The sequence below is a fragment of the Tiliqua scincoides genome, chromosome 8, assembly GCF_035046505.1.
Source record: "Tiliqua scincoides isolate rTilSci1 chromosome 8, rTilSci1.hap2, whole genome shotgun sequence".
In the NCBI taxonomy this organism is placed as follows: Eukaryota; Metazoa; Chordata; class Lepidosauria; order Squamata; family Scincidae; genus Tiliqua; species Tiliqua scincoides.
Genome location: NC_089828.1, coordinates 4,754,050 through 4,781,107, shown reverse-complemented (window position 1 = coordinate 4,781,107; position 27,058 = coordinate 4,754,050). Strand labels below are relative to the sequence as shown.

General features: G+C 44.6%; 1 protein-coding gene across 1 annotated transcript; it reads left to right on the top strand.

The window, feature by feature from the left end:
- Positions 1-12,574: 12,574 nt before the first annotated feature.
- ARRDC4 (arrestin domain containing 4) lies at positions 12,575-22,391 on the top strand. Its single transcript, XM_066635443.1, has 7 exons — positions 12,575-12,629; positions 13,902-14,049; positions 16,733-16,835; positions 17,916-18,172; positions 18,946-19,108; positions 19,299-19,450; positions 19,565-22,391. The coding sequence occupies exons 2-7, from the start codon at positions 13,921-13,923 to the stop codon at positions 19,619-19,621; spliced, it is 861 nt and encodes a 286-aa protein (XP_066491540.1). The 5' UTR covers positions 12,575-12,629; positions 13,902-13,920; the 3' UTR covers positions 19,622-22,391.
- Positions 22,392-27,058: the final 4,667 nt, after the last annotated feature.

Sequence of the window (27,058 nt, the reverse complement as noted above, 5' to 3'; positions counted from 1 at the left end):
GCACCACTCAAGATGTTCTTAAGTCCTAAATCAAAATAACATAATAAAAATGACCTAGCCAAACAGCATAACTTACCATAAAAAGCTATATGCAGGATTGGGTGTGACTGGGATCAGGATCACTGTGGGGGCTTAGTTGTAAAAGTTCCCCTTTCCCCCCCCCCCGCTGTGGTTTTGCCCCTTTCAGCTCCCCCATTTGCTATCTACTATACAAAAAACAAAACACTCCCCAATGCATGATACACATTCCATGTATTGTCTCGTATGACCTTTAGTTGTTTACCATCCATTCCCATGGATGCTGCATTAACGCTGGGGTGAGTGAAGCAGGGGGAGGGGGGAGTATGTGTGCTGGTGTTTTGCTTTTTAACTCTAAGATTGGATTGTCACTAGTGCCATGAGAACAAACACCTGCCAAGTTGACCAGGAGCCCAATTCCATTCCCCAGCCACTCGCTCAATATTTGCCTTTGGAATGATCCCGGGCGCTGCACTTAATGGCACAACCTCTGATATTAGCAAGTTGCTGATGGGTATATATCAGCTTCTGTGCAGGCACAATGTATTTAGCTCGGTGCCTTTCACCTCTCTTAACAGCCCATCACAGGCAAATGTCACCTTGCTTGTCTGAGAAATACTTGACTTCACCTTCAGCTGTCGCAAAACTAGTCATCCATCTCCATGGGGAGACGGAGGCATGAGGGCTTCTCCCAGAGGCTGCCTATCCTCAGGTGCGGATTGATGGGGGGTAGGATCCCACCTCTGTCTGTTCCTCCACAGTTCCTCTTCCTTCTCCTATTCTCTAGACTGGAAAAGGAAGACGCGGCTGGAGAAACTCTAGCCCAATGTTTCTCAACGAGTGGTACTCGAGGTGGTGTCTGGTGGTACTCTCAGGATCCCCAGACCCCTGCCACCTGGCAGCAAGACCAGCAATCGCATCTGGTCTCCCAATTCAGAAGTATCGGGCAATGACATCATCACCAGTTACTCCCACTGGTATTTTCAATAGGTGAACCATGCGAAGTGGTGCAGTGGGGGGACAAACATTGAGAAACGCTGCTCTAGGTCAGTGTTCTTCAAACTAGGAGTTGGGACCCCAAAGGGGTAGCGAAGCCTCATTTGTGGGGTTGCGGTCTGGGGAGGAGTAGTCAGGGAGTCAAGAGTAGAGTTAGTAGATATCCACACAGACTAATGAGCTTATGGAGCAAGCGTGCACAGGACGAGGCTGTTGGCACTGCCCCCAGCACTCAGGCTCCTTCACCCTTGTCTGGGTACACCCAGGCTTACCATGCATACTGCCCAGCCCAGCATTCCTGCAGCATCCTCACTGGGTGCCCAAACCCCTTGGGATGCTGAGCCTGGTCATACCACAACCCAAACAGTGGGTGGGGCTAGCTGTTGGCTCGAGCAGCATGGAGGTGGGTGGCAAAAGGGGCAGAGTGGGCAGATGGGGTCACAGGAGAGAAGTGGGATCAACAGTGGGTCCCCAGCCTCATACTTGGTTTATTGGGATCTCAAAATGAAAAGGGTTGAAGACCACTGCTCCAGCCCATCTGCCCACCTTCCTCCTTTGCTCTGCCCCTCGCTTCTTTTTCCTATCCCGCTATGCCGTGCTAGGGACCAACTCTTGCTCTGCAGCCCTGCAGCTTCCCTTGCTTGTGAGTGCCCCAGATCCTCGCTGGAGACCCAATCCAAATCCACACACACCCCTCCCCACAATTGCTTTTTGCAAAAGAAAAAGATACTAGGAAATACAAACATGGAGGTCGGCTGCCACACCAAGCTTGACCCTGGGGCTGCAGCCCTGCACACACTTAACTCAAGTCCAAGAACACACCCAAGGTTCTCACCTTGCCTCTCAGCAATCCCATTTCAGGTTGCCTGTTCTCTAATCTTAAGGTTAGGTTCTCTAATCTTATCTTATTCCAAGTTAATGCAATTGGGAAGGGACTCAGCCTTTTGCAACAGATTTTTCTCCCCCTCCCCTGCCCGCCGCCCACCACCCCTTGGTTTTCGGAAAAAGGCTTAAATGGCTCTCAACACATCTGTTTTAGTAGTTCTTTTCCACTTGCCACTTTTTTTCACACTGCCAATTTGTCTTAAATGTGAGGAAAATGTTACAAATTTATGCTGTTTTGCAATGAATTCATTTTGCATGCATATAAATTGCACTGCTTTCCTTCCAAGGGGCTCTCCGCGTCATTTTGGTCTGATTCTCTCTCTCTCTCTCTCTCTCTTCAGTCACACATTTAAAAGTTGTGATAATTGGGCCAAATCCTGCTGTTTTTTACGCAGGCCTCACTGTTCCTGGCTGAGTTCTTGGGCTTTACTTTAGAAAATCAAAGTCCTCCTATTTATCTTGCACGATGTTTCTCAAACTGTGGGTCGGGACCCACTAGGTGGGTCGCGTGCCAATTGCAGATGGATCCCCATTCATTTCAATATTTTATTTTTAATATATTAGACTTGATGCTACCATGCTACGTGACTGCATTCGGGGAAATGTTACCGATCTGTACTTTGAACAGGCTACTGTTTATAAGCTTTCAACCATGATAGTCTATGGGACTATCTGCCCAATCCTGAACAGTGCGCGCCAGCTTACCTCTGGCGTGCACTGTTGAAAACATGCCATAAGACATGTTTGTAGGCCCTACTACCAGGTAAACGCCGGTGGTAGCACAGCACTAGCCAGTGCTAGGCTAGCACTGGGCAGCTGCTGGAGTTCCGCCACTAGGCAGTCATGCGGACCACCGAGCAGTGGAGAGGTAAGCAGGGACGTGAGGGAAGGCAGGGAGGAGGCTTTACGGGGAGGCAGGAGGTGGGGAAAGGGAGGGGATTGCTCTTATTTGGGTCTTTTCTTTCAATGCTTCTGTTGATTTTCTGATAGGTTTTTAACATTATCCTCAGAATTTTTGGGGGTGTTCTGTTGCACAGCCACAAAGCAGGGTATATATATTTTAATAAAGAAGAAATTGATACTGACATTAAGGGTAAACTGTCTTCCTCCAAGCAGATTAAAGGCGGCGTTTAGCTGTTGTGCTGATTCACTCTATAACCATCACTGCTCACAGGTTTTGCTGGCTTCCATCCTGCCCAACTTGTTGGAGCAGAGATGACAGCAGGACACTGGAAACACCTGAGAATGTGATGGGAAGTGATGCCTCCACATTATAAATCCATTTTCCAACTCCCTTAACAGCTACTGGGTGTCTGCAGCTGGAGATAAGAGATCAGAAGCACAGTCTACACGCACTTCAGTGGGTGTGTTTTATTTTAATTCATTGCCTTGTGTAATCATAGGAAGCTACCTTAGACTAAGGACACAATCCTGACCAACTTTCTAGTACTGAGGTAAGAACAATGCAACTCCGAGGTAAGGGGGAAAACATTGCCTTACCTTGAGGAGCCTTCCATGACTGCCCCCCACAGCTATGCCAGTGCTGAAAAATTGGTTGGGATTGTGCCCTGAGTCAGGTGCTTGGTCCATAAAACTTAGTATTGTCAGCAGCTCTGAAGGGTTCCAGACAGAGATCTTTCCCTGAAGTGGAGGGGACAAGACTCTGTTGCAAAAGGCTGCATTGGAGCAGTACTTCTCAAACTGTGGATCAGAACCCGATTCTGGTGGGTATTGCAGAATCTCCAATGAAAAGGGGTGTGTGTGAAAAGATCAGATAACTAAGGTTGCAATCTTATCCACACCTACCTGGCAGTAAGTCCCATTCTCTAATGGGACTTGCTTCTGAAGTAGACATGCATAGGATTGGGCTCTAATTGCTTCAAGCTCCGAAGCTATTCAAAAATCGGACAGCTGCTAATTGCCCTGCAAGCACCTCAGCTCCTGCAGTTTGCAACCTTGTGTAAATATAGGGAGTTAAATGTTTGAGCATCTTCTTTTTTGGTGTGTTTTTTCCTCAAGTCCATCAATGACAGGTAGTGGGGATAGGTAAAGGCTGGGGCATAGAACTAAGCCCCTCCAACCTTCAGGCTATTCATTAGAGCTGCCTCATTAGAAGAAGTGAATTAATATTTTCCCCATAAATAAATAAGTATTACTTTAAAATAAAATAAATATATTTATTTCTAGATCATTTTTGTAAGCCTTGTAAAGCTAGGTGGGTCCTAATAGAGGGCAGGAGGTCTGGTCTAGAGGGTAGAGCCTCCGTTTGCCTGAAGGTATTCGTAGGTTGCCAGTTCGAGGCCACCGGCACCGTGAATGGTGAGACCTTGAAGCAGCTGACAAGCCGAGCCGAGTTATTCCACCTGCTCTTTGGTGTAAGCGAAGAAGCGTCTTGGCTGCCCTCCATGTGAGAAATGAAGGAGCTGCTTGTCAGCTTGTGTGGGAGGAAACTAGAGGCCAGAATGTGATACCAGATCAGAAAGATCCATCTGAAATGCTGTGGTTCTTGAAAGATAGAACCTTTCTTCAATTGTAAAAATCCCTACGGGGATTTAGAACAGCCTGCCTTTGTAAACTGTCTTGAATAAAGTCTGAGGAGAAATCCGACGACCAAGAAAGGCGGTATATAAATACCTGTATTATTATTATTATTAGAGTGCCATTTTTAAAAAGTCGGTCCTGGTGCTAAAATGTTTGAGTACCATTACATTAGATTAATACAGAGGGTCCTCCATATTTGCAGATCCTATATCAGCAGATTCAATTATCTGTGAATCCACTCACCTGCGGGATTCATAGAAGTGAATAGGCAGTATTACCAGTGATGTAGCTAGAGGGGGTGCAAAGCACTAAGTTTTGCAGGGAGCGTCACCACAGCATGCAAGCAGCCCCTCTCCCTCCCCTTCGGAGTCATTCCAAGCGGGGGAAGCAAAATGGAGGTGTACACCTGAGTCCGAATGGGAGGGGAAGGGGCCTCTTGCATGCCACGTTGAGGCTCCCTGCAAGACTTTAGTACTTTGTACCCCTCGAGCTATGCCACTGAATGTTGCTTTTCCGTAGCTATAACCAGCCTGAGAGTGGGACTGGTGGTGAGGGGTTCAGCTCAAGACACTGCCATTTTAGAAGCAGTATTAAATTGCTTTCTAAAAAAAGAAATTTGAGAACTCTCTTGCAACAGTATGTACCGAGAAGCAGGTCTAAGTACAGATACGTGCAGAGTAATTGTGACCACTATGTACATGGTAATATAATTTACTGACCCAGTAAAGAATATTGCCTTGACCTTACTTGATGTTTTTATTGTTGACTGTGGTTAATCAGTGACTATGGCCTATTTTGAAATAAACAATGGGCCCAACCCTATCCAACTTTCCAATGCCAATGCAGCCCCAAAGTAAGGGAACAAACGTTCCCTCTTAAGGAGGCTTCTGTGACTACCCCCCCCTCCACCACAGGATGCAGTGCACACCCCATTGGCACAGTTGCATCAGTACTGGGAAGTTGATAGGACTGGGTCCAATCAGCTGTAAAATACCCAGACAGGCCTACCATTTTTTTTTCCTTAACAAAGGCTCTGTACCACGACAATGAAATAAGGGATGGCCCCAGAGAAGACCCCTTGCCAAACCCATGGCAAATGGTCTTCTCTGGGTCCATTCCCTATTTTGGAACTTCCTCCCAAGGAGGATTCAACTCACCCCTTTTGATGGCCTTTCCCTATCAGTCAAGGATAGTTTAGTAGCACCATTAAGCTTTTGGCGGCTGAAGATGGAAGTGATTTTTGTGGGTTTTCATAGAATCTGTGTTGGAAGGGGTCAATAAGATCACCAAGCCCAACCACTACCAATGTTGCCAACCCACAACTACAACATCCTTGATAGATGCCTATCCAGCCTTTGCTTAAAGACATCCAATGATGGACACAACCCACCCCTTTCCTCCCCACCCCTGTTCTTTTCCACCACGTGCCGGCCTACCTCATATGATAAATCTTCCACTGGTGACTTGGCAGCATGCACTATTTTGTCATTGCCTGCTTTACCGCTGCTGGTTATTGCCGCTGTCAAGCAGTCACTGCCGGCACATTGTGTGTCCCACTGGCAACCAAGCACCATAGGATTGTAATGTCCCAATCCTATTCAGTTTTCCAGTGCTGGTGTAGCCATGCCAGTGGGACGTGCACTGCATCCTGTGGTGGGGAGGCAGTCACAGAGGCCTCTTCAAGGTATGGGACCATTTGTTTCCTTAACTTAGTGCTGCATTATGGCTATACCGGTGCTGGAAAATTGGATAGGATTGGGCCCTGAGTTGGCTACACAAGTACTGGATCAGTTCTGGAGCGCTGCACAGAAGATGGCACCTACGTAGCTCAAAACAGCCAGTTCATGCTGGCCCAGCAGTTCTGCAGCTGCATGAAAAAAACACAAAAGGTGTGCTGAGCTTGCACAGAAGCACCTTCATGTTGACATGTGTTCAATTAAATTTGCTGTAAGTATCCTTGGGCACCACCTGATTGGAAGGGAAAGTGGGATTGAAATAATTTTTATAAATAAATATACAGTCATACATACATATATGCATATATAGTGAGCATACTCTGTGTGCATACTGTGAGTGTGTTTATATTGTATATACTGTGTATGCATACATTCTATACATTTTGTGTGTATACTGTACATACTGTACATACATACATACAGACATACATTATATATATTGTGCGTGTGTGTACCATGTGTATGTATGGATAGAAAATATACATGGTATACATGCACAATATATATAAAGTATGTAAAATATGTATGTATGTAATGTAATGGATGCATGTATTCAACGTACGTATGTAATGTGAAATATACATACATACATCATATACATTGTGCGTGTGTGTACCATGTGTATGTATGTATAGAAAATATACATGGTATACACGCACAATATATATAATGTATGTACGTAAAATATGTATGTATGTGAAATATACACACAAACATGCATCATATACGTTGTGTATGGAAAATATACATACACGCCTGTGTGCTGTGCATACTCTGTGCGTACAGGTGTAGAGACAACCCCCCCCTTCGCTGCGCCTGCGGCCCCTCCCGTGTTTACAGTCCCCGCGCACGTGGCGCCGCCCTCCTCCCATTGGCTGTGGCGCGGCACCCGTCGGCGGCTCGGCCAATGGCGGCGCGGGGCACGCGCGGGGCGCGGCGCGCGATTGGCGGAGGCGCCGCGATCACGCGGCCAGTGGCGCACGGGGCGGGGCGCTCCGCGGCCGGGCTCTCAGAGCGGCGTCGCGGGCGGGCTGTCCGGCCGGGCGGGCGGCGATGGCGGTGCGGGCGCTGGCCGTGGCGCTGGCCGAGGACGCAGCGGGCGGGGCGCCGGGCCTCTGCCGCGGGGAGACGCTGAGCGGCCGCGTGCTGCTGGAGCTGGCGGCGCCGCTGCCGCTCCGCGCGCTCCGCCTCCAGGCCGCCGGCCGCGCCAGGGCCGCCTGGGCCGAGGGGGTCGCCGCCGCCGCCGGCACCCCTCCCTCCCCCGAAGGCTGCCGCTGGGAGGCCGAGGTGCCCTGCCTGGACCTCCGCCAGGAGCTGCTGCGGCAGGACCCGCGCCTCGCAGGTGCGGCTGGGGCTGAGGGGCGCCGAGCGGGGGCCGAGAGGGGTCTCTGCCTTGGCTGGGAGGACTAAGGGGGTCATTGCCCCGGGGGAAGCGGCTGGGGGGCCTCGGGGGCATTGCTGGGCTGGAAGGGGGGCCCTCGAGTGGCTTACTTGGCAGGGGGGCCCGAGGGGGTCACTGGACTGGGGGAGGCAGCTGGGAGAGAGCCTGGGGGCTTGCTTGGCTGGGGGGGGCTCAGGGGGCTGAGGAAGCTCTCTGTGCTGAGGAGGAGCGGCTGGGGGAGCCTTGGGGGGTCCTCCGGGGGTCTGCTTGGCTGGGAGGACTAAGGGGGGCTGGGGGACCTGAGGGGGTTGCTGCGGGGGCTTCAGGGGCGTTGCTGACCTGGAAGGGGAGCCTCAGGGGGTTTACTCTGCTGTGGGGGCTAACCGAGCTGGGGGAGGCTTCTGGGGGCACCTGGGGGGGCTCTCAGCTTGGAGAAGGGTGGGAGGGTAGGGGCCTCACTGGTCCCCTCCCCTCAGAGACCATGTCTAGCTACTTCTTTCCTGGGCAGATGCTCTCGCACACTCTCCTTCCTTTTCTCCCTCGCATTACATAACACAGCCTGGTCATCTGCTGCCTTCCCTGTGGCTGTCATCGAGGCCGCCTTCTGGGCATGCTGCCTCCCTGTCAGCATGTCGCTTCCCCCTCCCTTGGACCCATAGGGTTTACACCCCAGCATATAGGCATTGATGGGTCTCTGGGGCTCTTAAGGAAGAAATTGTATGGGGGGGGGAGAGACATGATTGAGACAAACAGAAATATGCAGAGAACAGATAAAGTGGTCAGAGGGACGTTCTTTTCCCTCGCTCACAACACCAAAACCAGAGGACACCCGCTAATATTGAGTGTTGGGAGGGTTAGGCAGACAAAAGAAGTTTCTCTACGCAGTGTGTCATTAGTCTGTGGAACTCCTTGCCACAGGATGTGGTGGTGGCATCTGCCTTGATGTCTTTAAAAGGGGGTCGGACAGATTTCTGGAAGAAAAAAATCCGTCACGGGTGATGGGTATTTGCAACCTCCTGGTTTCAGAAGGAGACTACCTTAGGGTCCAGTCCTATCCAATTTTCCAGTGTCAGTGCTGCTGTGCCTGTAGGGTATGCACTGCTTCCTGTGTAAGGACACAGTCACAGAGACTTCCTTAAGGCATGGAAATATTTGCTCATTACCTTAGGGCTGCATTGCGGCTGCACCAGTACTGGGAGGTTGGACAGGATTGGGCCCTTAGAGTGCAAGGGGTTGGCAACAGGATGTAGGTCTCGTGCTCCCTGAAGTATCTGGTGGGCCACTGTGAGTTACAGGAACCTGGACTAGATGAATCTTTGGCCTGATCCTGCAGGGCTCTTCCTATATTCTTATGCCTCTGTGGCTGTGATCGAGGCCTCCAACTTGGGCATGCTTCCCTGGCAGTGTGGGGCTCCCCCTTGAACCGAGTGGGATTTGCACCTGAGCAGATACGCAGAAGTTTTGAAGGGAAAAAAAGGCCACCGAATTAGTAACTGTAACGGTCAAAGAAAAGCTTTGTTTTAATAGTAAATTAAGAACCAAAAGTATATATGTATGTATTAATGAATTGAGTGCCCAATCCTATCTAACTTTCCAGCACCAGTGCACCCGCAGTGTAGCCCCGAGGTAACAAACAAATGTTCCCAGACCTTTAGGAGGCCTCTGTGTCTGCCTCCCCACCACAGGGTGAAGTGCATGCCCCACTGGCACAGCTGCATTGGCACTGGAAGATTGGATAGGATTGGGCCCTAAGAGATTTATATCCTGCCTTTCCTATGCCAGAACAAATGCCCAAGGCAGTTCACAATTCCCAAATGGTCTCAGGAAGGCAGTTCCCAGAAAGAGGAGTAACACCTTACGCCTTTGGTTGTGTGATGGATGCAGGTTCTTTTATCACAGTTTGTTTAGCCTTTTGTCCAGGGAGCTAAGAGCAGCAGGCGGGCTTCTCTCCTTACTTCCATGTTTATCTTTATAATAACCTGGCAAGATTTGTTAGGCTGGCTGTGTGCGACTGACTCAAGTTCTCCCTGGGAGTTAGTAGCTGAGTAGGGGAGAAGAGAGCAGTAGAGGTTAAGTGTGTGGGACTAATCGTTGGTGAACTTGGGCCAATCCTTGTTTGTTTTTACATCTCAGCTTCTGGTTCTCAGAAGCCCCCACTCCCAAAGTGACTTGGAATGTTAAATCAATTATTTTTTAAAAAAAATTATGACTATAATCAACAGTCTTTCACTCTAAACTGTACGAAGAAGTTGTGAGAATAAAGGGAAAGGGTGAAATTATGAATCCTTCCCTGAGCTTCTTAAGAGGAGAAGAGCAGGATACAAGTGCAATAAGCAAGGTGATTCCAGGATGGGGTGTGGCCTGGAATTGGTTTAATGAGGACAGGAGCTTGCGTGGGGGGGGAGTAAGTGTGGTTTCAAAACTGAAAGAGGAATTTCCTGGCTTGCATTAGGGAGAGGCTCTCCTGGGGAACAGGAAAGGCGTTTGGCTGAGAGTGGGGGGAAGTTCTGAGGTCATGAAGAAAGGGCAGGTGGCTTGAATGGGTATGGTTTTAAGACTGGGTAAGATTCTAGGGTTCTGAGAGACAGGTTTTGGGTGGTTAAAGATTGGGGGATTGATCTTCTGCCTGGAATTGGGCAGCAGGTCCAGGTAGTTTGTAAATGAAAGGCAGGAGGATTTGATAGGGGTTTGAAACAATGGTTGAAGACTAAGGGCCCAATCCTATCCAACTTTGGAGCATCAGTACAGCTGCAGTGCAGCCCTGGGGTAAGAGAACAAACTTTCCCTTTCCTTGAAGAGGCCTCTGGTTGCAGCAGCACCAAAAGATGCACCACATGCCCCATTGGTATGTCTGCACTGGCACTGGAAAATTGGATAGGATTGTGCCCTGAATTGGGTAAGTTTAGCATTAGAGAAAGGAATTGTGGCAGGGATAATGGGAGGAGGAGAACCTGAAACCAGCAGTGAGTGTATGTTTGGGAAGAAGTTCAGGGATAGTAAGGAGGGAAGGTCAGGTTGGAAAGAAGTGAGGCTGCAGGCCAGGGACAGAAAACTTGGATATATAGCTGGTGTGAGGCTTGAGTAGTTTCAGGATCGAGGGAGACCAAGGAATTTTTGTTACTTGGTTACAAAAATTACCAAGTAATTTTTGTGTAGAGCTGCTAGTTCTTGGTGTGGTGGTGGTTTCCCTGCTGGGGTTGGGCGAGGATCTGGTGTACTAACAGGTAGGGAGGTGGTGGCAGGAGCTAGAAGTGAATCATGGTTTCAGAATGATCTGTGTGAATGGCTGAAGCCAGGATGTGTAAAGAATGGTGCTGCCATTGAAATATGTGGGCTTTGCCTCAAGGCCATGACTGTACCTTAAGCTGGGATTTCCAAGCTTTTTGGCCAGAGGGCTGCATGAAATATCTGGTGCAGTGCTGAGGGCTGGAAAAAAAATTTAAATAGAGGTGGAACTTAGATGAATGAATAAGTGAATGAGTGGGCTCATTCACTCAGCCTCTCCAGCCCTCAGAACACCCTCCAGAGCTCCACAGCTCTGGTCATGTTCAATCAAGTGGGCCAGAGGCTTTCAGGGGACAAGAGGTTGGCAGCGGGCCAGATAGAGGCCCACTGTGGGCTGCATATTGCCCCCAGGTTGGGGTTTGGAGACTCCTGCCTTAAGCCAATGCTGGCTGATTCCTTTTACCATGTTTGGAAAGTTGGCTTATTCCCATGGCTATTCAAAAGGAACCAATGAGGAGGTTTGTTCTCAAGCTTCTGGTTATAGATTGCTTCTATGTTTCCACTGTCCCTTCTTTCTGTTAAAACTGGGGTTGAATGTGATCCGCTATGACTTGTATTAAGTTACTGCTGGAAGATATAGGATACATTTTATTTTCTGTGAGGCACTAGAGCAGGGAGACAGTATGAAACAGTTATGGTTGTTTTTTTGGCAAATTTTGATGGGGCTGCAGCTTCAGAGGCAAACATGTCTATTGTAAACAAGAGGTAATGGTCTTTAGTGCTATGTATTAAGTAACATCCTGTGAAATTCCAAATGGGGCATCTGTTGTGACCTTGACTCCTGTTGGCAATATCTCATTCTCCATCCTCCTCCAAATACCTAAAATGTTTTCCTAGTCACAAGGAGTGACTACTTCTTAAACTCCTCTTTCTAGAAATCTAAAGACTAACTGCCTTGTTTGCATGTTCAGACGATATCTGTGCACAATGTCAGCACTTACCCTGTTTTTATATCTTATCTGGTGTTACACATGTGGTTTAGGAACTGTTTCTAGAAAGTGCTAGTAACCTTAGCTTGGGATGCACTAGCACGTACCTTGGGTCAGATTTCAGAATAAGCATTGTTTATAAAAACAAAAGCAAGTCTTTATTGCTTATATCTGCCTTTTTGTTCATGTGTGTGTTTAAATTCATCCAAGTATTGTTCTTTGATGGCAACTTTGTAACAGAACATTGTAAGTGTATGGGAACAAAACAAAAAGCAAAGCATGAATTTCACAGATAGTGTGAAGAATTGTTACGCTGGTATGCTCTTGCAAGTCATACACACTGAGAATTTAAAAATGGGTGGCAAAGTCTGGCAACATAAAACACGATCTGGTCCCTTCTCTAAGTCTGTTCTACATGTTTCTTAGCCAGGAGACAGACAATAGATATTTTTCCAGAGTTGGAGAAAGGTTTGAAGAGGGATTGTTTGTGGTTTAAACCTTTCTTTTTACTTTTGTCTCGCAGGGCTTTTGTATGGTTTCACATAAGAGCATATGAGCCAGTGAAAAATTCATGTCTGCCACAACCACAGGAAGTGAAACCTCCCACAAATTACTTTTGACTTCCTTAAAGACTTACATTCTGCTGAGTTCAGTGGCAGCTTTTGACCATAGTGGGAACCCTTTTCAGAATGACATACAAGTGATAGGCTGCTCTTGAGTCCAGTGTCTGTTTTTACAATTTGTCATGACTTGTTGTTCTATTAGTAAATATACTTTTTGTCCTACAGGTTGTGATGGCTTAATTGTATTGGAAGCTGGAAAACATGAATTTCCTTTCAGTTTTCAACTGCCCCAGCAGTAAGTGAACTTGCATAACTTGGAATGTTGTTTAAAGGTTCTTGATGTATATCTAGGAAAGTTTTCTTCAAAAACAGATAACTATGAACAGAATGGGTTACACATTACACCCCCAAATCTGTCCCAGTCTTGACCTTAGTTTATATTGTTAAGCTTGCAAAAGTACCTTTGTTCACCTTGTGTTCTACTGATTAAAGCCAGTAGGATATTTTTGTGGGAGGGAGAGCAGAGCTGTGGTGGGCAGTGGTACTTCCCTTCTGGTTTTGTTCCAGTTGTGAGTTGACACAACTGTTGTGGAAGAAGGGAAGTGGCCCCATGTGAACAACTTGATTGGCTTTAGTTTTTTTATGTTACGAACAAAACTTGACTAATGCAATTGAGCTCCAAATTATTTGAATAGTATAATAGTAACTTTTCACAGAACCCTGAGTATTTTGCAGAAGTTCCTTAGAGCAGGGGTACCCAAACCCCGGCCCTGGGGCCACTTGCGGCCCTCAGGGACACCCCAGTCTCCAGTGAGCCTCTGGAAACTTGCTGGAGCCCACACTGGCCCGACGCAACTGCTCTCAGCATGAGGGCGACTGTTTGGCCTCTCACGTTAGCTGTGCGATGAGGGCTCCCTCCACTGCTTGCTGATTCACATCTGTGATGCAGTAGCAGCAGCAAAGGAAAGGCTGGCCTTGCTTTGTGTGAGGCTTTTTATAGGCCTTGAGCTATTGCAAGACCTTCATTCATTCATATAAGTTCCACCTCTAGTATATTAAATTATGTAAACTTATGTAAATTTATTCAAATTTTAAATGTAAATTCATTCCCCCCCCCCCCCGACACAGTGTCAGAGAGATGATGTGGCCCTCTTGCCAACAAGTTTGGACACCCCTGCCTTAGAGACAGGAAATGAGGGGGGAAGAACTTGCTAGTGTTAGGATGGTGATTAGCTGACACAAGATGGGAAAGGGAGTTGTATAGTTCTGGCACTGTGCCTTCACTAGGCTGTGCCAGTTGTAAGGGCTGCAACTATCTTATTGACACCTAAGGTGTGCAGGAAGCTAAATTCTGCTATGCATATATCACTCACAAACGCATGGAATGCTTGCAGCCTATCAAGGCTGTGACTCATGACCCACAATATCTAAAATGTGCCTTATAACATCCCTCAAGACTTTGATGTTCTAGTAGGATGCTTGTAAATAACTGTACAGTATATGTTAAGTCTGCCTCAGAGAAATGTGCTCAACTTGTAAATGGGAATCTTTTCTGGCTTGTGTTCAGACCTTTGGCCACCTCATTCATGGGGAAGCATGGCAGCATTCAGTACTGTGTGAAAGCAACCCTGGAAGGACCAGTGGTCCCCAATCAAACTGTGCAGAGAGAGTTCCAGGTTATCAGCCACATCGATACCAATTCACCAACTCTACTGGTAAGAGCAGTACTGGTAAGAGCAGATCAAGCCGTACTATAGTATGTTCACTCTACCCCCATCATAACCAGGTCTCTAATATTTTGATCTGTCACTTTGCTGACTTCTCAACGCATGTAAGCTTCCTGCTAAGCTTTCTCTATAAATAGACAGCCTTAGGTTGTGTGAACTGCGAACAGTAGCTTTTTTTTTAATGCCATTGATTACATCCCTGCTGGCACAGCTGTTCCTGCCAAAAAGTTGAGGCAGGATTGAAGTGCATTAATAAGGCTTTAACAATAATACAAAAGCTGAAAAGTACTTACTTTCACCAGAGTAGCAACATTTATAGGGCTACAGAGTCCTAAACCCCTCAGAAATCATAGGCTGTGGCATAGTAATTATAGAGAACTATTTACCACTCCTAGCCTATGATCTAAGCCCTTGTCATTGTTCCATATCTTTCCATTCTGCATGGTATTTTCCTGCATTAAGTGCATGGATGCTCCTGCCTCAAACCTGTTTAGTTATTTTCTTATGATAGGTTTGGTGCATTAATGCATTAAACTTCTGAAGATCAATGGAAATTTTGTAGCAAATAAGATCAGATTAGAAGTAATAGAACAGATGCAAAGAAAACAGGTTGGATTAAATCCATATCATTAAAATGTAAAATGAGACTGTAGGTCCTTATTATCATGTCTAGAACCTCATAACTGTTTATATGCAGCTTCATGAGTCCTGCTTAGGAAATGTTTGAGCCATTTTCACTCTTCACCATAATACTGATGTGGCAGGTTGTGTTTTTGACATTTTGTGATGTTTCCTCAGTTGCATTTGGGTCTTCCACAAATATAAGAAGTTAGATTTGGATAACTCATTGAGAGCCCAGTCCTATCCAATTCTCCAGTGCCAGTGCAGCTGTACCAATGGGGTGTGCACTGAATCCTGTGGTGGTTAGGCAGTCACAGAGGCCTCCTTAAGGTACAGGAACATTTGTTCCCTTACCTCAGGGCTGCATTGTGGCAGCACCAGTGCTGGAAAGTTGGGTAGGATTGGGCCCTTACTGTAAAATAATATTTTTTGCTATGTACTTGTCAACTGGAACGAATTGTTTCAACAGGGTCAAGTTCTGAGTAATTGCAGTTTAACAAATCATGGCGTGCTTGCACACACACCCCCACCCCCCCATTTTTCCTCTTCCTTATCTTTCATGTCCTAATTCAGTATTTCCTGGTTTAATCAGACTAATTTTCCTATTCAGAAGACGGTTTACCAAAAGCAGAGAGTATTGAATTAATGCACCAGTGGAGGGGAATTCACAGGCACAAGGCTCTTGCTACAAAATGTGCTGCATATTAGGGGCTTAATATGTGCTGCATAGTCAGGGGTCATATTAGGCATAGTCCAGGTACTTAAAAATATTCTCACCGGGCTTGATTTACAGACTGGGGTTGGATTCAAAGAATGATATGTAATGTACTGCATGAGGGCTTTTCAGCCTTCTCCTTCCAAAAGCCAAAACTAGAAGTTGTGGGGAGATCTTCTATAGCAGTGTGATATTCTGTTTTTTGAAAAGAAAAAATAGCTGCATGCCTACTTGCTCTTTGGATCCCAGCTATGGTCCCAGTGCAAACAACCTGGGCAGAAAAATGCAAATGTACATGGTTGTCCTCATAAGTGTGATTTAGGAAGCCACAGAATGTACATGTCTGAAAAACATTGAAATGTTACGTGCAGACACAATTCAAACGCCTTGGGTCAGTTTTAAACAGTATCTATGTTTGGCTGAATCTCAGTAGTCTGAAAAGTATCTGAAAGCTATTCATTGCCTTTTGTTCCTGTTGACTGCTTAAGTCAGGTATCAGTAAAAATGCAACTGTTGAAGTTTGCACGTAGAATAAAATAACACTTCATAAAATTATGTAACATGTTTAAGCATGTGACTTTTTTTCTACAAAAGTCTTGAGCTCCCAATTCGTTGTTCAGATATGCAACAACCTCTCCTTTCAAAAGTAACTGCTTCTGCAGTGAGCCTGTCAAACAGCTGCCGGTGGTAGAAACTTTCTCTTCCTACTATAGAAGGGAGAGAAGGCTTATCTGACCAAGGAACTGCTGTTGCTTCATTGTCTCTGTATGTGCTGTTGCATGGAGAAGTCCTACATAGGCATACTTTCAGTGGGTTACTCTTGTGCTCCTCAAGAAAATTAATATTTGAGATTAATTATTGCAACTGAAATTGGAGGTATTGTGTGGTGGCTTGGTACTTTGCACTAGTGGGCAATAATGTCATTTAAATAATAGCAATTGCTAAAAACATCTGGTTCCTAAAACTGAATTGCTGACCTGGGACGTCTAGTCACTACAGCAGAGAGTAGTGAGACAAGTACAGTTGCCAGAAGTCTAACTGTGAAATCATACAGCACTATCATGTGGAATAGAACTGAGAAGAGGTTGTACCACCTCCAAAAAGAATTTGTCATCTTGGGGTGTCTGAAGATGTGCAGAACCTGATATGTAGCAATAAAAATTAACTTGGAACCACATCTTTGGTTAATCTCCTTACTATACTTGCTGTAAATGCTACTGAGCCTAACGTCGGCACGTGCTACTGTATCTTAATGAACTGTGAATTAATGAGATAGTCACTGGATTGCCACTATTTGCAAGTATGAAAACTGCTATTCCCTGTTTGTTTTTACAGACCCCTGTAAGGCAGAGTCAAGAGAAGATGGTCGGATGCTGGTTTTTCACTTCTGGTCCAGTCTCTCTGAGTGCCAAAATCGAGAGGAAAGGATATTGCAATGGCAAGTTTGTCACCCTCAGTGTATTAGATTCAGAGCAAAATATACACTTACCTTGTGTGTTGAGATGATGGGAACATGGGGTGCACTTGTAGGTTGGGAAATCAAAGGGACCTTCTTCCCACACTTGCTGATTCTCTGTAAACCCCTGTTCCCTGGGGCTATGTCTTCCCTTATTGAGCTCACTTCCAGTTTTAGAATCTAGCTGGGAGAAAAGTGATTTTAGAATAGCTGGGGGTTGAGGAAGTCACAAGTGGAGCTGGTGGACAAGGAATAGCTGCACACATTCCCTCCCATCCACTGATTTTCCCCACTGCCTGCCTTATCCGTGTATCCTTTAAAACATCTTGTTTTCACCTAGAGCATACTGTGTTAAAAATCCCCATGTTTTTGAGGCATAAAAAGAGAACCAATTCAAGCCTCTCTATGTGTATTTCGATTCTTGCTCAAATATCTCTTGGGTTTTACTTCTGAGAAATGTGCACAGGATTGTGCTTGCTAGCATCACATGTATCCACTGATTTGACTCGCCACTGATACTAAAGCCCATCTTATAAGGCATTTAAGCAAGATATAAAGCACCAAAATCCAATTTCCCACCTTTGTGCTGTTAAATAATTAGTTTAATTCCACTAGATTCCATTATTCACTCCATCTAGTGGATGAATGTGGTATAGTGTATATACCAATGCATTCTGGGGCAACAATGGAGGCACACTTGGAAGTGGGTCTTTAAATCTATTTTTCCACTGATTTGGTATCCACTGATTTTTTAAAATCCACTGAGGGTTCTGGAACAAAACCCCAGTGGATAACAAGGCATGACCTGTAAAAATACTAAATGCCAGGATCTGTCAAACTATAGCAGATCTATTATGGGTAAAAACACACCTCGTTGTTGTTTTTTTTGGGGGGGAGGGGGAATGTATCTCTTAAACTGTCCATTGGGTGAAATTGGGCTAATAGCAAAACATTTTTTTAAAAACTGTTTCTTTGCATCATATACTGAAAGAAGTTCTAAATATCAAAGTTGTAAATATATTGTCTGATAAATTAATAACTTACTTTCTTGGTTTTTTTTAGGTGAAGCTATACCGATTTATGCAGAAATTGAAAATTGTTCCTCTCGTTTAATTGTTCCAAAAGCTGCCATTTTCCAAACACAGACTTATCTGGCTAGTGGAAAAACTAAGACTTTCCGTCAGATGGTTGCCAACGTGCGAGGGAATCATGTTGCTTCTGGGAGCACAGACACCTGGAATGGGAAGACTTTGAAAATTCCCCCTGTAACTCCTTCTATCCTTGATTGCTGTATTATTAGAGTTGAATATTCCCTAGCCGTAAGTACAGCTTTTTGTCATGACCTTAACACTGGAAAAATGCATGCATTTAGGAATGTGAAAAAATAAATGTACTTGGAGATTTATTTGTCATTCCCTAAATTCTTCTTGGCATTGCTGTTTCCTAACACCTTTCAGAAAGTTGGGCAGCACAACTGAACCTGCAAACATGTAATGGACTCTGTTCTCCCCATCTAATGCCACTATCCTCAATTGTTCTGCGAGTTCTAAAGGAGGCATGCTTTTTGCTGCTGCTAAAAATGGTGATGCTAATAATGTGGTGAGCAGGTGGAGTGTAAGTTAAGGAAGAGAGTCCAAGTGAGAATATTAGAGAGTATCAAAATGATTATTGGACTGTAGAGTTAATTCTGGAGAAACACAGGTAATAGTGACAGTATGGAACAGGTGGGTGGTCCAGGAACAGACCAGAAAAGGGGCCTGAAAAGGTATTGTGGGGAAAAGGCCAGACTCATGTTTTATCCAGAATTGCTGGATTTGGGGGAATTCGATCTTGCAGCACAAACACTTTGAAACTTCAAGCTGGGATTAGGCCCCTCACCCTTCACAGAGGCAACAGAAATGTAAGCTGTCTTGTGGGAAAGAACAGAAACCAGAAAGGAATAAAAAACCCACACCTTTTTTGTTTCACTGTTCTTTTAAATGCTAAAAGAGTGTTAGCTTGAAGGTCAAGTTAAATGTTTGAAATACATTGGTGGTGGTAATGCTGGCTGCCTTTTGACAAATCCTATGAAATTGTGTGTCTTGTGTTGCAGGTATACATTCATATTCCTGGTGCTAAAAAGTTGATGCTTGAGCTGCCTCTGGTGATTGGCACAATTCCATGTACTGCATTTTCCAGCAGAAACTCCAGCCTTGCCAACCAGTTTGGTATGGATATGAGCTGGCTGGCACTGACAATGCCAGAACATCCTGAAGGTATGTTTTGAGGGTGTGAGCAATTTGGGTTGTTTTACCTAGGATGGCAGGTGAAATCAGTTGGCAAATCTCTCCAAAGCTTTTCCAATCAAGATGATCAGTTATAGTTACAGCTAGGGAATGTATTCATATGCAGAAGAGAAGTAAAGAATAATGGCTTAATTGATTTGTTTTTTTCTTTCTTTCCTAGCACCACCCAATTATGCTGATGTAGTATCAGAGGAAGAGTTCTCAAGGCATGTAACTGCTTACCCACAACCAATTGAATGTGAAGAATTATGTTGTCCCATTTTTGCCTACATACAGGAGTTCCGGTTTCAGCCCCCTCCTCTCTATTCAGAGGTAAACCAAAATACTTCCACATACAATATTAAACACACACTTGTACATCTACTAAAAATGTAAAAAGTGTGTATGTAGAATCCCAGATATTAAGTGGCTGTTTCTTCTCTGCAGATTGATCCCCATCCTCCTGGGGTAGAAGAGAATCAGCCAGTCTCAATGATGACCTAAAGCAGCATTTTGATCCCATGGAATGTCTTAATTTTGTCTTTCTACTGCCTCTGCTTGGAGCAAAGCTTTTTCAAAAAGGAGTTTCCTTGCTTGAAGTTGAAACGGGCAGGTATCAAAGCAACTGAAGTCAGAATACATTGTGCCTCTTTGTGGGGAAGGGAGAAATGGGAAAAAGCCCGATAAATTAGTTGTCACAGAAGAAGCAGTGAAATCAAATTACCAGGTAAAGCTGTCCTACCTGGGATGAATGGAATGTAACTGAGAAAAGACAGAATTTGTTGCCCAGTGGTACACCAGTCATGCTGAGGGTATTTTAGTAAGCTGTGAAAATGTGCAGATACAGAATGGTTATGTCAAGAAGAGGAAGCTGCCATCTGTATTTCAGAAAAAGAAACTTTGAGAAGCCAGGTAGACGTGAGAAGTAGGTTTCAAGATGCGCCCTTTTGGTTTCCAGGGGCTAAGGCTTGCCAGGTTCAACTCACAAGGAAGGATATTTTAAATCCTTGTCCAATTCAACATCAAAATGACCTTTTAGAAAAAAAGTAAAAATAAAGGGTTTAAAAAACAAAATGTCCACTTGTCACAGATCCAAGTGGTGGTACTAAATTCATTGGATTTTGAGGGGAGTTTTAAATACTTTGTATGACCTTATGAAGGCACAAGTGTTATTTATGAGTGGCAGAAATTCGTTTCTGTAGTTATACTGGATCTGTAGCTTCTCAGCACTTTGGTTTTTGTTTTGTTTTTTTTCTAAGGGAAATTAGCCTTGCTTTTTCTACTGTTCAGCAGGCTTGTGCTCTCTTCCCCCCTTCAGCTCTGGGGCATGACCCAGCAAACACTTTATACTTCGTGCAACTTAAGCCATTGCCACCAGAGTACTTAGTCATTGGGTTGAACTTGGCCAGGGTGTTTAGTGCTCAAAAGGAAAGTGTATATAGAATGGTGAAAGGAGTAATCCAGTTTGCCAGCAACTGAGTTATATTTTTAAAAAGCCTTTCTTTAAAGTCTACCTCCTCTTTTCAATATGGGATCTAAGACCAAGAAGTATAATTCTGCAGAGCTGAACATGCCCCATTGTAAATCAATATAAAGTGGGGAGTTGTAAATAGACCCAGCTTGCAACCCAATCCTAGGCATATGTACTCAGAAGTAAGTTCCATTATAGTCAATGGGGTTTACTCCCAGGAAAGCATGGATAGGATTGGGCTGTGAGATGTCAGCTTGCGTATGGAGGAAGCTGGAGAAGCCATATTTGGCAGAAGGACTTTCCTCTGTAAGGAGAGAGTGAGAACCTCTTAAAATTCATGTGCTTATATAGAACAATCTGACTCGCTTATCAGGGCATTGTTCTTTGATGTCTTTTTAGTTTTTAGGATTGGGCTAAATTATTTTGGTGCAATATACTTTTATTTTTTCCTCAGGTAGCTGTGATTAAGTGAGGTTTTGCTGCTAAGGCAGCCTTTTGTGGCTGCCTCATACATTTCAGGGAAGCCCTGTGTTGTATGCACATGTGCTAAGGCTTAGTTCAAGAACTAGCTGGTGGTCTTGAGTTTTTAACCTGTTAAATCAGACTATGAGTAAAAGAGAGTTTGAGATGGAAAAAGCAGGTTTCCTTTGTTTTTTAGATTATGCATGAACATTTTGCAGCAGGCATCACTTTAAACAGATGACTGCATTTTGCAGTTTTTTTAGTACTTGTATTTAAATGTAGTTATTGTTATTTAAATGCTGTTTGATTTAATCCGGAGCACCATTTTTAGTCTAACTAAATCCTCTTGAAGCAGTAGAGTAATGCAAGAACCTTAATGTGCTAAGCAGTTCTTGTTCCCTACTCTGTTTCTGCCTTCTGAAGTAGATTTGATTTTTATGGCTGAACAGGTACTTCTGCCTAGTGATGGAATTGTAGCAGTGGAAATTGTAGTGAAACTCCATGTCTTCCAAGCTGCTTTGTACAAAGCTGTGGGGGGGGGGGGGGGGAGCGCCTGAGTGCACTGATGGATCACTCCCAATAAAGTGGAGGAAGCCAAAAATTTCACTTATAGCTTTATCAGCTATTAGTAAGCAGTGAAAGTCCCATGCACGTACAGGGACTGAATGACAGCCAAAATCGTTTAAAGTAGCAGGGAATTTCTTTGTATAAATGTGTTGTCTGTTCCAGTACCCACCAAGGTGAAAATTGACAAGTGTGAGAGAGGGAAAGGCCCTTGAGAGATACAGTGATGTTACAGCACAGTAGGGAGAAGATTTGCTAATAGAGACCAAGCCCAGCACTTTTGTATGAAACAAACTGTCTGTGTTTAGCATCCATCTTTCTCTTTTACCACTTCCAAACATGTGGCTTGTGCCCTCTTTTGCAAGGCAGGGATGAATTTTTCCAGGTACCACAGTACTATTTTATCTGATAGCTGGCAAAATGCCCACCACTGTGATATGTCAGAGATATGTAAAGGGGCTTTAGTATTGCAAAATCCCCTGGATGGCTGTAGTGTCTCTGAGCATGCAGAGACTTATTGCATTCCTTTTGAGAGCCCTGTCTGTGACCTAGACAGTCCAGTGTCAAGTGTGGGGGGGGGCAGACTTTCTCCTTTCCCAAACAGTGTCACAAAGCACAGTGTTCTTCTTTTGCCTTGTGGAAGGGAATGTTTTCCATTTATTTATACAGGTGAAAGTAAAGGAATACGATCAAGACTCTGTTAAGATGGCTAAACCTGTGCCTACCTTGATGTTCCCAGTCACTTACTAGATTTGACTCTTATATCCTTACTTTCACTTGGAGAAAGTACAGAACTTGGAGAAAGTACAGAACTGTACAGAAAGTACAGGACTAGATGGGCCTATGGCCTGATCCAGTGGGGCTGTTCTTATGTTCTTAACTTCATTTGAGTTCTGTTTCTTGGTCATGCTTGAGTGTGATAGAATGTTGGGAACTGGGTTTAAAAGAAGAAAATGCTGCTTCATTAGTGACATATCTGAACTGGTATGCTTGTTCAGATGGAGGAGGAACATGTGCTTAGTCTTCTGGCACTTGGGCTACCTGCTAATTTTTATATATCCAAAAAAACCACAAAAAGCTTGAACCAAAATCACATTGCAGCTGTTTTTTTTTTTTTTTTTTCTGTTTCATTTGGGGGGGGAGCTATTCTGGAAAGTACTTTTGTATTAAAACAAAATCCAGAATGTTGTCTCAAACACTTAAAAAAAATGTTAATGGATGCCTGCCAGAAAATTAGAGCAGGTGTTAACATCTGAAGGGATCAAAATAGCTCTCCTTATTCATTACTTGTATTACTTGAATAGCAATAATGTGGCTATAATAACTTGCATGTCTTAAAACAGAGATGGCAATGCTGTGCTTTCAAAGACTAACCATAATACCAATAAGAGCTGGCTGTTGGTATCACTCCAGTCATAGCATAGGAAAGCATGTGTCTGTGCAAAGAATCAAGGTGCTGCTCTTTTAAAAAAAAAATCTTAGATCACTACTGGATTTCTTGCAAAGAAACTGTGGCCTTAAGGTTGTTTGCAAAAAATAATAATAATATTTTTTTTGAATCATGATGTAACGTTTTTAAAAGGGCTAGTTGAAAAACCTGGAGAAAGTAAAGCCCTGGGGAGAATTTGCTCCTTAACTCCATACGTTGCATAGTGATGATTTCAAAATGCAGGGGTTTGTTTTGTGTTTTCTCAATTACTGTAAAACAGTTTAAAAACTCAGCAAAAAAGTGAAAAATGATTGTATTTTATATTTGAAATAATGAACCCTGTGGGTTCCATTTCTTAATAAAAACGCAAACACCAGCTTGTTCTGATTTTATTTGTGTTGGAGCACAGAGTATTGGTTACAACCATTATAAAGAAAGTAGATGTGATCTTCTGGGTACTCCCCCTGCCCCTGTGCAAATCTTATCAAATGATCAAAATTGTATCACAAAGGAGTTAATCACCATACATGTTGTTGTGACAAGCCAAAAAGAGCCCCAAACAACCCACATATGTATACATCTAGGATTTGGGCTACAGTAAAAATGCATTAAATTGTTGGTTTACTAGGAAAAGTTACTCCTCCTGCTGCAGTTCTTCATTTAAAGTCTTCCGCAACTTTCTGTTTTGGCTGAATATTTATAATGTCCTGTGCTTGGTTTCCATCATTTACCTAACTTGCAGAATACAAAGGGATACTTAATTGAACCTTTTTGGAGTTTCTTGCAACTGTTCAAAAACAGCTAGTCTTTTCCTTTCTCGTTGCATTGTTCATCAAACAGCCATGTTGTCTTTCAGTAGCCCTTTCATGCTAGAAGAGCACTAGACCTGAATAATACCTCAGGCTGTGCCAGGTTCCAAGGTTGAGAGCAAATGTGTCAGCAGAGTGGTTTTCCAAGTTGGGATAGAGGGCACAGACTGGCAAAACTTTGACATTTGCATCACGTACCTGCTTAGTAGGGTGTAATCAAACATACGTGGTAGAAAAGTCACCCGAGATTGTTCCTTCCTGAAAACAGTGCAAAATCAGGTACACATTTAACACAAACTGTAATGTGGGAGTCCAGTATGTCGTCTGAATATCCAGTTGCTGTCGATGAACATACTGTTTTAGCCAGATGAAGACACATCCATACTATAGGCCAGTTTATGGTGTGACATATTCCAAAAGTGCTAAACTTTACAGACTTGTCCAGGCTGCCACTGTGCAATTTGGTTGTACCAAGTGGCTCTGCATTTCTGGTTTGTGTGGTCAAGCTTGGGAGTAACAGAAGCGCCAGCCTCAGTACTTCAGTTAAAGCAAGCTGTGCACTGGCAGTCAGTTTTTTTGAAAGTCCCTGTTGACTTTGGGCTGGTGTAAGCCTTGGCTTGTCTCTTAAAAGCAAATTTGGAGCAGTATAAAACACACATTTCCCCTAGCTGATTAAACTCTCTGCTTAATAGTACCCTTGGCAAGGGTCTAGTACAACTGTGTTGTCATAGTACGGCTTCATAGAAGAATGAGAAGGGGCATTAAGGAGCACAGAAATCCAAACAGTGGCTTGGGAACATTTTTGCAGTTGAAACCCCTGTTATGTAATGCTTTAAAATAAACAGTAGCAAAGGGAGAGAGGTGGAAAAACAATGGAGGAGGAGGAGAAATGCTTTTTTATACTCTGCACAAATACAATTTTGCAACAAATTATGCATACATTTGTGTGGTGTCATTGTGGTTTTGTCTGCAAAGTCACCTGCTGTCTGCAGTCTAGCTGCTGTCTCTGAAGTGCGGGGAGGTGAGTGACTTTGCACTACAGCTGGAAGCAGAAAGGTAGGATACCTGATTTGTATGTCAAAGCCAGGTGTCCAAATGGCATGCTTGGCCAGTTCATCTTTTAGCTCTGTATTCACTTAAATACACTGAACATTGTGGTGCAAGGGAACAATTAATATGGCTCTCAGAAGGATAGCAGCTGTACTTGTACTTGCTAAGACTGGAGCCATCTGGATATATCCTGCCCTCCTGGCATAACAATCAGCACTTCATTTCTTAGGGAACAAGCACAACACGATCACCTCTACTGCCTCTCATCAAAATCCTGGTGGTTATTCTGAACAAGCAGAAACCTCCAGCCTGACTTTAAAGGCAAGTCCCCAAGGACACATTACTGTGACCTCTGTGTGCTCACACAGTGGATAGATAGCATGGTGGTGAATGGGTAGGACCTGCTGCTGTGATTTTGCTCCCTGTGTGCCTAGTCATGTTCACCTTCTGCAGTTACCCATTCAAGGCACAGGTAAGTACTTGTGATTGGGGGTGTACACTCCAAAGGGTCTGCTGAAACCTTGTATGACAGGCTGAGTTCCTGCGGCAGATGAGCCGCTGTGTAAAAGGTTCCCAAAAGGTTGGAACCCACCTGCCCTGGCTCCGTTTGAATTCTTGGTTTTATCAAAAGCAATCCTTTTGAACCTGGCTTGGTGGCTCTGTGTGTTCTCCAGCTCTGATGCTTGCTTTGGTTTCTCCAGATTTGTTAGATGAGATTTCTGCCCCTTTTGTCTTCAACATGCTTATTTCTCCCACAAGCTGCATTCTTAAGGCTCTCCCTATTTTAGGGAAAGGAATTATCCTTGGTAAGTATGAACCATTGGAACGTACTGATTTTTTGCACACAGAGACCCTGACCCTTTCAGAATTGGCTGCTGTAGGAAAACGGGGTGCCACCCCTGTCACACCCTCTGTTGGCTTTCAGGGCCATCTGTCTGGCTAATGTCAGAAACAACCAGATCTTGCTGGAGCAAGACCAGTCTGCTCCTCTTTTCTCCGACCCAGTTCATGTGCCTGCTCTTTTTGGTGGTGGTGATGACTTTTTTCTTAGAGCGTCTCCCTGTTTGTACCAAAGGCTCACCTAAACTCATTCCCCAGGAACAGAGAGTCTGTCCCTACCATAGCCATTTTCAGCCCCTGTGCCGTGGCACACTGGTGTGCAGCGAGTGGTCCACAGGTGTGCCACAGGAATTTGGGGGATGGTTATTTATTTGTAGGGCCAATAGGGATGTGAGGCCCCCACTGGAAGCATGATGTGCCTTGGTAATTGTCAAAAACCTGATGGTGTGCCTTGGCAATTTTAGTGTCTTGTCAGTGTGCCGTGAGATGAAAAAGATTGAAAATCGCTGCCCTACCATCTTATAGATCATTGTTCAGCCTGCCTCAAGAAAACTTTCTGGTGACATTTAGAATAATGGGTTGGACTCATGATCAGCGAGTCTAAACTTCAATTTACTAGAAGCAGGTACCATGAGGACAAGGAAGAGAGAAAATGAGCAGACTCTTCCTGCCCCCCCCCCCCAAAAAAAAAACTAGGGAACTTGCCCACTGGCCTTATCAGGCTGGCTGCCCCAATATCCTCTGTCTGCAGCTTCAGACAGGACAAGCCCTTGCAGGGCAACCTATTAATCTCCCTTTCATCTTTTCACCCTTTGCCCTTGGCTGGCTGGTTCAGAAGCCACCAATCCCCTGGGCAGACACCGTTCACCATGCCTTGGTGGATAAACTGGAAATAGAAAGTTAATACCAGTCAGAGGTGGCTACAGAAGATCAGATATAAGATCAGGAGCAGGTCGGCTATCTTGTTCCACTCCAGTTATAAAGGGACTATTCGTGTGACAAATAATTAGCGACTGGAAGAACCAAAGGGGAGTGAGGGAAGGTGTTTATTGTGGGGTGGGGGGGAGGATGATCTTAGGTTTGCTTAACTGAGGCAGCTGTCCCCCCACAGGTGTGCATCTACAGCTCTGGGGTCACACCACTTCCTGCAATTTTGTGTGCATGTGAAATTTATGACTTTCACCTTTGCTCTTTTGGGGTTTTTAAATTACTATTACCACTTGATGATTCCTTGCAGTGTTCTTATGTGCTTGTCCCTTGTAGGAATTGCAAACCCTCTTGAGGTTAACCTTTTAAGAACAATGGTATTCTCAGGG

Excerpts from the sequence above, each read along its gene's own strand:
- ARRDC4 (XM_066635443.1), top strand. The coding sequence starts at position 13,921 with ATGGGGAAGCATGGCAGCATTCAGTACTGTGTGAAAGCAACCCTGGAA. Across the intron at positions 14,050-16,732 it reads CCAATTCACCAACTCTACTG|ACCCCTGTAAGGCAGAGTCA; the intron begins GTAAGAGCAGTA and ends TTGTTTTTACAG. Across the intron at positions 19,109-19,298 it reads AATGCCAGAACATCCTGAAG|CACCACCCAATTATGCTGAT; the intron begins GTATGTTTTGAG and ends TTTCTTTCCTAG.